The 9690-nt window shown below is 47.6% G+C and overlaps 1 protein-coding gene across 1 annotated transcript in view; it reads right to left on the bottom strand.

Annotated features, from left to right (window-relative positions):
• The window catches only part of LOC104851227 (olfactory receptor 998-like), a 16929-nt gene extending 9266 nt beyond the window's left edge, over positions 1-7663 (bottom strand). The window contains 5 exon segments of the mRNA XM_010608402.2: positions 3039-3193; positions 4698-4867; positions 5205-5281; positions 6762-7069; positions 7072-7663. Of these exon segments, the coding sequence (XP_010606704.2) occupies positions 3039-3193; positions 4698-4867; positions 5205-5281; positions 6762-7069; positions 7072-7663 (1302 nt within the window).
• Between the last annotated feature and the right edge of the window lie 2027 nt (positions 7664-9690).

Raw genomic sequence — 9690 nt, 5'->3', positions numbered from 1 at the left:
CAGCCAGGGCAATAGGAACTTGTGGATGTGAGGAAAGAAGGAGAGTTCGGTGGGCACCTGCGCCCGACCAGGCTTCCTGGGCCCCTCTTCTTCCTCCCTGCTGGCCCAGGAGGGTGGCCGGTCCCTCCTAGCCTGGGGGCGCTGCGCGCTGAGGCCCTGCCCTCCCTGCCCGCGCCCAGAAGCACTGATGGAGGGGCGGAGCCCGCCAGAGACCGGTGACTCCGCGCGAGGCTGCCCGGCCACACAGAATCTTTTTCTTGTAAGGCATTGACAGGAAAAGCAAGTAGAAACCTTCTCCTACTTTCTCTCATCTTTATTCTCTTCCAACGCAATGAAGCTGAAAAGGCCAAGACTTGTGGGCTGCCCCAGACTCTGGATTAGTTTTGCCCACGTGTGGTAGTAAATCTAAACTAAGAGTAGCTTAAATGACCTTATTTTCTATCATAAGACAAGTCGAGGAGAAGCCAAGAGAAGGCGGAAATGGCTGATACACAACGTTAGGAACCCACAGATTTCCTCATGCTCCTTGGTAACTGCTCCAAGTCCAGCCCTTTCATCTGCATCCCTTGTAGAGAGGAGACAAGTGGTAGAAAAAACAGTAACCTGAAAATCTAAGGAAATTTTCCAGGTGTGCATTAAAAACTTTCCATTTAAAGGTCATTCCTTGATCAGCACTCGACCACGTGACAACCTCCTAAAAAGGACATTGAAAAGAGTATTCCTTTGTGCTGCAATGTGATCAGCCTAAGTATGGGTGCGGCAGTCACAAGAGGAGGCTAAAAGACTCTGTTCGGGCGAGGCTCTTCCCTTCCCAGCCACTCTGTCCTGCGGGATCTCACTGCCATGATGTCTCCAGAATGAGACCTAAAAGCTAAACCCTGCTGCCCCACCCTGCGCTCGCTGCACCGCCCCACTGCCAGCCCCAGTGAGCTCTGGCTCCCCAGGCCCAGGTTTGGCCTCATCCCGCCCCTCTGCCTCAGGGGACCCCAGGCCTGCCCCGTGCAGGAGGCAGTGCTGCCCGTCCAGGCCCTGCCAGATGGCCAGGAAATACCTGCAATGAGCATTCGCCACATGCAAAATTTCTTAGCATAACAATCGTTTTAGCCATTAAAATTCCTCTTTAGACAAATATTAAATGGGGTATGACTTATTTAAAATCTCTATAATTACAATTTATTTTAAATCATCTTAACAGATGATATTAAAGCTTGCTGTCGATATATTGCATACACACTCTTACGCACAGAATATGCTGTAGGCTGGAAGCAGCAGATCTCATCTAAACACACAAAACAATCCCCTTATCAGAACATTCAAAATTCCACTGTCTAATACACTGCTGAAATAATATTTCTGGATTTTGCGTGTACTATGAAAAACACATTTGAAATAAATGCTTTAAAATTGGTATCATTTTCCATGTGAATGGTGGACTTGCCCATGACTTTAGCTTCTCTGTGCTCTATTTTCCAAATGTTCTCAACGACTTTAGCCTTCCCTCCCCCCCCCAAAAAAAAATCCTGCGCTCTGCCCTCACCCGCCTTACTCACCCTGTAGACACTTGTGACTTCTGGCACCTACAACGCCGCTGTTTCCTTAGGGCCTCCGGCGTGGTCCCGTAACTCCCCCGGCACTGCGCTGCTTCTGTCGGGATTCCTGTAGCTCCCTAACGTCCTCCTTGACTTCTCCTGTGACCCACTGACTACTCCAGAGTGTGACGTTCAATATGCATGTGTCCCCATAGTTTCTGCGGTCCTTTTTCCACTAACTCGTAGACTCATTGTGCTACCATCTGGTAATATACAGGGAATCATTCTTTTGCATTTACTTAAGCTTCCTTTATGGGATAGCTTGCTTTGTGGTCTATTTTAAAATTCCTTTTCTGCTCAGAAGAATATGTATTCTCTTGTTGTTGAGAAGAACTCAATCTCTCTCTCTCTCTCTCTCTCTCTCTTTATATATATATAAAATTATAAAGAGCACACATATATATTATAAATTTAGATATTATAAGTATACGCATGCTGGCTTCATATTTTTGCTCATTCCCATTTATTTTAGATGAGTCTTCCTTAGATAGCTGGGGGATCCACGTTCATGCTCTTCTCTTGTTTTTAAGGTGTTTCTCAGTCACTGGTCGGGAGTCAGCCCAGCCTTCCAGGCCGGACTCTGTCCTCAGTGTCATTGCCCATAGAATTTTTCATCTCCTGGATTTCTGTCTGGTACCTTTTCATAAACTCTAATGGTTTGCTAAGCTGGTTTTTCATGCTTTGTATCATTTTGTTCAGCTAGGCTAACTTGGGGGGGGCCCTGGGAGATCGAACTCAGATCCTTGCACTTGCAAGACAAGTGGTGACACCACTGAGCTAAACCCCGGACCCTTAAACTAACTTTTTATTACTGTCTTCTTTATACTTCCTGAATGTTTTCTCGATTGAGTCTATTATCTACGTCCCCTTTGAGCTTGCCAACCATTTTATTATTCATTTTTCTCTGTTTGTATCATTTCCAGTAATTCAGCTGGGTGGCTTTTGAGTTCCTCCCCCTCAGTGCCGCATGGGCCAGCTTTGAGGGGGTCAGGAGCTTTAGGAGGCATTCTGTTGCCTTCCTTTCTCATGTTTCTGCATGCGTGTGTGTGTGTGTGTGTGTGTGTGTGTGTGTGTGGTGTGTATTTTGAGGTTTATGGACTGAATGTAGAAGAAAGACTTTTTGTACTAGTTTGCACACCTCTTTAGTTAGTCTCTTCTGTGAAAATGTGAGGCTAAGTACCTTGAGGGTAACGTACTCAGAGTGGAAGTAAATATAAAACCGAGCCAAGGGAAAATATACAGACATGAGAGACCCCCCGAGACCCCCACAGGGCCAGGAACACAAATTAGCTTCCCTGCAAAACACTGGGAACTGGTGCTAGCGCACAGGCAGTGTGCCCGAAGAGAGCCTACAGAGACCCTTTACATCCACGTGCTTTGGGTTCATTTTGGAAATCGCCGATTTTTCAGGTCCCACCGCTGAGCAAGACAGTATTAGTTTTCCACTACCTTGGCTCCTGTGATAACCTGACCGAAGCCATGTACAGGCTGAAAAGGCTCTGGCAAGTTCCAGGTCACGATCTTCTCCAGCAAGACCCGCTTTTCTGTAATCTCCGCTTTGGTTTTCTTCCCGGGTGGAGATGCGGTTGTCCTTTGCAGTGTTCCTGTTTGGGGATGAAAGACACCGTTCGTTCTAGTGAGTAACTGAAGTCTTGGCTACTCTTGGGGAAGGCTGTGAGCTGTAGGACTTCACAAGTTCCAGCCAGTAAATTTCTCTAGAGTTACGGCAGCCAGAACATCCGTACCCACGGAAGACACGGCCTGTGGGTCGGGAAGGGGGGCACCCCAAATGCGTGTGGAACCCAGCGGCTAGCCTGTGACACGGCTCCCCAAATCCCCATAGAACCCTTGCACCTCCAAGCCCGTGGCAAGACGACTTCTCTGGGGCAAACGCTCCATCCTCCACGTCGCTGCAGTGCTGTCACATAGTTCTTTCTTCCCCCAATCGGTGTCTGAGTTTTTTGGCTTCACCGGGCAGCAGTGAACCCGGACCTCTCACAGAGACGTAGGGTGGCTCCTTGGCTCTGGGGGAAGCGATGGTTGGGGGGTGCAGATGCCACTGCCGCCGTGGAGGTGTTGAGGAAGGGGCGAAGGTTCAGAGATGCAGAGAAGCCAAAATGCTTCATTATGAAAGAACGAATAAGGGAGCGGTGCCTGAGCTCCCTGAGAAGACCCCGGGTCTCCTACTCCACTAAAGCAGTAAGAGGCGCTGGGGAGAGGCTCCTGCTTGTGAGCAGCCCAGGTTCACGTGATGCTGCAATATGTAGCCAAGCCTCCTGGACTCGGTGGGGACGGTTCCAGAGAAACTGAGGCTCGAATTACAGCCCCCCTCCAAGCAGGAAGTGAGCAGAACAGTCCTTCGTGCCTCTGTCGGGTTACCTGGGCAGCCTGACCCCAAATTCAGCCTAGCAGAGCTGCACCACAGATCGGTTCGTCTGCAAAGTGCCTCAACCATGAAGACTACTCAGCGATCTGGGGACAGTTTTCTGTTCCTTTTAGAAAAAGGGATTGAAAACCCTTTATGTTCGAGTGAGATGAAAAATCTTCGTTGACACTTTTGTCTCCTGGCTGTGTGGATTCTCCTACACTCGTTCAGAAATAATCTACAGAAATACGGGCTCTCAGGCATCCCTCCAACACGCTGCCCAAAATATAAATAAATTAAAGCGCACGGGCAAGGCAGACAGGAGGAAATGGGGAGCTGGATCTTCTGCAAACTGGAAGGGGACCGAGAGCCTGGGGGCGAGAGGGAGGGGAGGGGAGGGGGTGAGAAAAGAATGAAGCTGCGCGATATCCGCGCACCGACTCCCCAAGACGCGCTGCAAACATGGACTGGAAAACTACAAACTGGAAGAAGGAAAATAGACACAACTTCTCCTTGCCCGCCACTGCTTTAATGGCATTGTGCTTGTAAAGAGAGTCCCTAAGCAACCAAGCAGTTGCTCAAATGTTGTGAGCTTCGGTAAAACACGTGTGCTCCAGAACAAACGTACTGATAAATTACGTTAAGTGCCGGAAATTGGACGCTTTGGCAGACTTCTCAAGCTCAGTGCTCAGGGCCACACGAGAACATTCCCTCCAAAGTGCAGTTGGCAAAGCAGGAGGCACGGTGTCCGGATAAGGCAACGAGTTCCACAGCCGGGAGATCCGTCCTCGTCCGCACCGAGGGCTGCCGCGTGTGCCCGTGCCGGATGACACGAGAGCGAGACGGGGCGTGATCGAGCAGGGCGTCCCGGCCACTTAAGGCACAGGCTACGCGGTCTTGGTGGCTCTCAAACCTGTACGCAGGGCAGAGAATCAGCATGGAGACGCCTAAAGCCTCAGGTCACTGACTTGGTTCCATGCTGTCTGCCACCAAGAATCGTGGAGCCGCTGAGAAACAGCTCCTGGCCTGCGTCTGGGCCCCGCCGGGGAAGGGAAGCCTGCAGCAGGGGCACTGGGACACACTTCCGGGCCGGTTCAGGGAGAGGAGATCCCTCCGATCCCCCAGCACAGGATCAAACAGGCACCGCAGAGGTGCATCATGCGGTGAAATCGGTCAATCTGAACAAGCCCCCGCGAAGCCATGTGGATCAGCTATAATTTAAATCTACATTAAAAAACACACAAACACACATTCTCCCTCCAGTGCCGCTCCCACTGAGGACAGCAGTGCCACAGACTGGTGCCCGCCCTGCACGTTCTCTGAGTTCCTGTGGACAAAGACAGGCACATTTTATTCACTACATGATCTTCGCTTTTTAAAATATGATCAGAGCTGCAGGCTGATCTATACCTCAATTCTTTTTACCCTGATGGTCATTGTACCAATTAGATCTCCCCAGGTGGGTCCACGAATACTTTATTTATTCTTGGTATTTCAGAAAATGAATAGCCCTTTTTCCACTAGAGCTATTTGAGTTATTTCCCTCAGTTTTCTTCATCACGACACATAATTCTGTAACATATGTAATATTAATGCATTGACCTTTATTTGGCTGTTGTTAGAATTTCTAAAGGGGAGACTTGGGGGCCAAAGGTTGGGGTGAAGGTGAATAAAGGAGATTGCATAAAAGGCACGAAAGCACCATTAGATAAAAAGAATGATTTCTGCTGTTCCCCAGCACAGTGGATGATGATTTTTAAAAACAACCAATGACATATTTTATGAAGATCTGAAAGAGAGGAGCTTGAAGCTCCAGATAAAGAATTGATTGGTGGCAGGGGATTTAGCTCAGTGGTCCCACCGCCTGCCTTGCAAGTGCAGGGTCCTGAGTTCGATTCCTGGTACCCAAAAAAAAGAAATTATTGGAAGAGAGAAATGTTATTATCCTTATTTGATCAGAGAATGTTGTTATGCCTGTGTTGAAAATCATACCAAACTCTATTTTTTTTTATACCAAACTCTATTAACATGCACAGTCCATACATATTCAGCAACCATGGCAAAGGGGCATGCAAATTTATTATTTTAAATGGAGACAACCAAAGTTCTAAATAGAAATTGAGCCAACCATGCTAATCAGCAGAAAATGAGTGCGCACAGCTAAATCAGAATCTCACTGGGAGTAAAACTCTGAATGTACCATCTGCGATGAGAGGCAGTGTGCTGGCATTTCATCTGTACCTCATTTACTTAACCCATGGCTTGGAACACTTTCTACACATGTTTTTGGTAATTATTTTAGCTTTCATATTTCCAACAGTTTCAGTTCCTTCACTGAACATTTACCCATCGTATCTGTTAACTGAGATTTGAGGCTGCTTCCTATAAAGTAGGGCTATTATCACACCGTTCATGATGGACACAAATACTGTCATCTTTATATTATTTAACTTTAATGTTATCTGCAGAGCTTTGATCTTTCCTATATAATTTTCAGTTTTCAAATCTGGATAAAAGATATTCACACACAGAAGACAATACAAATACTCACCTAAGTTTTCCTCTACTACGTCCCTATGTGTGCACTTTTAATCCATTTCTGCATTGTTCTGAAACACTCATATGTTACAGAGAACAAGACAGAGGTAGAGAAATATCTGAGTAATTCTTCATTTTCCAAATACTCTGAAGAGCAGGCAGCACCAGGACTCGCATTCAAACTTTGGTTCCCAGTCCAATATTCTTTTCATGCACACTTTGCCCCATCAATGACACCACACAAATAGATATCGACCTTACCCACCTACCAGAGAGTGCTTCCCTTTCACCTTTCTCCTGAATGCATCTTTCACCTCCTTGTTTCTCAGGCTGTAGATGAGGGGATTCAACCCCGGGATGACCACAGTGTAAAACAGAGAAACCACTTTATTGATACCCAGAGATGAACTCGAGCCAGGCCGGACATAGGTGAAGAAAAGAGTCCTGTACAAGATGGAGACGACTGCCAGGTGAGAGGCACACGTGGAGAAGGCTTTCCAAATTCTGTGGGTGGTCCGGATCCGCAGGATGACCACAGCGATGTGTCCACAGGACACCACAATGACCACACTGCTGAAAGCACCGACTTAGTAATCCAGGTGTCAATGCAGGCTAAGGAAAGCAAAGGGGAAATGTCACAGAAAAAGTGATCGATCGTGTTTGGACCACAGAAGGACAAGGAGAAAGTCCGCCTTGTATGGGTCGTGGTGCTCACAAGAGCTATGGAGTATGGCCCGATGACCAGCCGCACGCACACCGGCCGGGACACAATGAGTGTGTACAGCAGCGGCTCACACACGGCTGTGCACCGGTCATATGCCATGGAGGCCAGGAGAGAGCACTCCGTGGCCAAAAAGAGTCCTAAGAACCATATCTGTGCAACACAGCGCACGAAAGAGACCCTCTTCTCTGCAAAGATATCACTCAGGGTCTTGGGGGCGATGGAAGAAGAGCAGCAGAGGTCCACACAGGACAGGTGGCTAAGGGAAAAGTACATAGGAGTGTGGAGTCTGGGCTCGACCCGTATGAGCGTGATCATCCCCAGACTGCCACCCAGCGTGACGAGATAAACAAAGACAAGAGCGAAGAAAAGGGCGATCTTCTGAGGGAGGCGATCTGTGAGGCCCAAGAAGAGAAACTCGGTCACTGCTGTGCGGTTCCTTCCCTCCATGGTGTCACCTGGAATCTGACACTTAAGAAAAAAGGATTTACTTTCTCACAAAAGATTTAACCATTCATGTCTGCGTATAGTATTTAGCCAGGGACTAAAGGGAGACGGCAGTGCTGGCTACCAGGTCGGGGCACCTGTGCCAAGATCCCGTGTGAGCTTCGGTAACTGTGCCTCCTCCCTATCTTGGGACTCTGCACCTACCCCTACCAACAGCTGATCCAAGCTTCCCTACTGTAAAATTGTATTTCTGAAGAGAGCTACTCTTAGTACTTCATCTTGCTGTATGATGGGATACACTTAGGTGTGACTTGGGTTAGAATACTGTACAAAATAATGGGGTGTTCGTATCTTGGTATGGAGGAGAGATGAAGCAAGACGCCTAAGGAATTCCTAAGGAATCCTCAGTGGTGTCACACTGCTAAGGCATAACCCACAGATGTGCATATTGCTGTCTACCTTTATAAAGGGCTGTGGGAAGAACAAAACACACTGGACAAAAGGCTCCTCATTCTGAAGACCGGTGACACACACGACAATAGTTGTCGAGGTTCATAAAGATCATTGGAGACAAAAAAGAAGACACATTTTGTGGTAGATGTGAAGTAAAAGAGGCATCAAGAAAAACAACATAAAATAAGAAGATTGAGTACAAAGGCTTCCCCCAACCCCATAAATTCAATTTAAATTGTAAATGGGATCATTTTCTTAGTTGCTTTTTATGCAATTTTGTTTATAAGGTGAATGCTCTCAGGATATCTGATTTATCCTCCTGGGTTTCAATCTAACATCATCTTGGGCCAAGGATAACAAAATGGTAGCGGTAAGCCCACGGCCATGAAACCAACATCCCCTCCCCGTGTCACACAGTCCAGAAGCCACCTGCCAGCTGAATGTTTAACTGACCTCGGAGGTTGCAGGAGGGCAGCAGCATGGAGTCTTTAGCGTGATTAACGTTTTCCGGGAGGCTCTAGACTTCGAACAACAGCACCCTAAGCTCTTCTGCAACCCTGGTGGCTAGAATGCGTTAGCTTGGGATGTGAGAGGCGGCCGCAGAAGGAACCCCTGCCACAGTCACTTGCAAAGACCGCGGGGAGGGAACTCAGTTTCCTGACCTGGCAAGTCTAGGACAGATGGAGGAGGTATTTCTGTGCTTGGAGCATTCGCTGCCATCTGGGTGCATGCCAAAGGGCTGAGCAGGTAGGAATCGGTGTGTTAGTTCCCCATCGCCTTTGCTCCCGAGACGCGTGTTTCATATGCACTTCCAGACTCCCCTCTGCTGTACTAACCCCAGCTGCCAAAGTAGCTAGCTTTCCTTGGCCACCCTGCTTTCCCTGTCCTATTTCTTCACCACTGCTAATCTTTCCCTCACTTCCCCGATCAATTACTAAGATAGGCAGGTATAACAATGCCCCCCCCAAAAGAATGTAAGTATTATGCTTTGCTAATTTATACTAATAAAATATTTTTCACAGTAAAAAAACTAAGGTGAAGGGAGGGCAGGGGTAAGGGGAAAAAATGAGAATCAAGACTTGTCATGTAGAGGTACAAGATCCCAACAATGAATGTAACTGTACTGTATCCCTAAAAATGTACCAATAAACTCAATTAAAGCTGAAAAAAAGACTAATGAATGAAAAAATTATTCCTACTTGAATCCTTGTCTCTGGTTCTACTTCCGAGAAACACAAGCCCTGCCAGAGCCCACCCTGGAAAGCAGCCTTTGGACTCTGACCAGCAAGCAGAGGAACCAGCAGGTGGCAGCACCTCCACATGCGAAGATGGCTGCCGGGCAGGGCTGCAGTTTCCCTCTGCAAACTCCCTGCTCAAACCCACCGCAGAAAACCTAAAGTCATCACCAGTGTCCTGACCCTGCCACTGCATCTGCTTTTCCTGAGTGAGCTTCATAAAGGGATCAAATATGTTACATGCATGAATGAAAACTGTTATTCTGTAAAATCAATGTGCACTAATACATACATATGAAAAATATCCTAATCCTGAGCCTTGATACCAACTCAGGATATCAC

This window comes from Fukomys damarensis, unplaced genomic scaffold, assembly GCF_012274545.1.
Source record: "Fukomys damarensis isolate Sample0158 unplaced genomic scaffold, DMR_v1.0_HiC HiC_scaffold_27, whole genome shotgun sequence".
NCBI classification, from domain to species: Eukaryota; Metazoa; Chordata; class Mammalia; order Rodentia; family Bathyergidae; genus Fukomys; species Fukomys damarensis.
The sequence above is the reverse complement of the archived record's forward strand: the minus strand, read 5'-3'. Positions and strand labels throughout refer to the sequence as shown.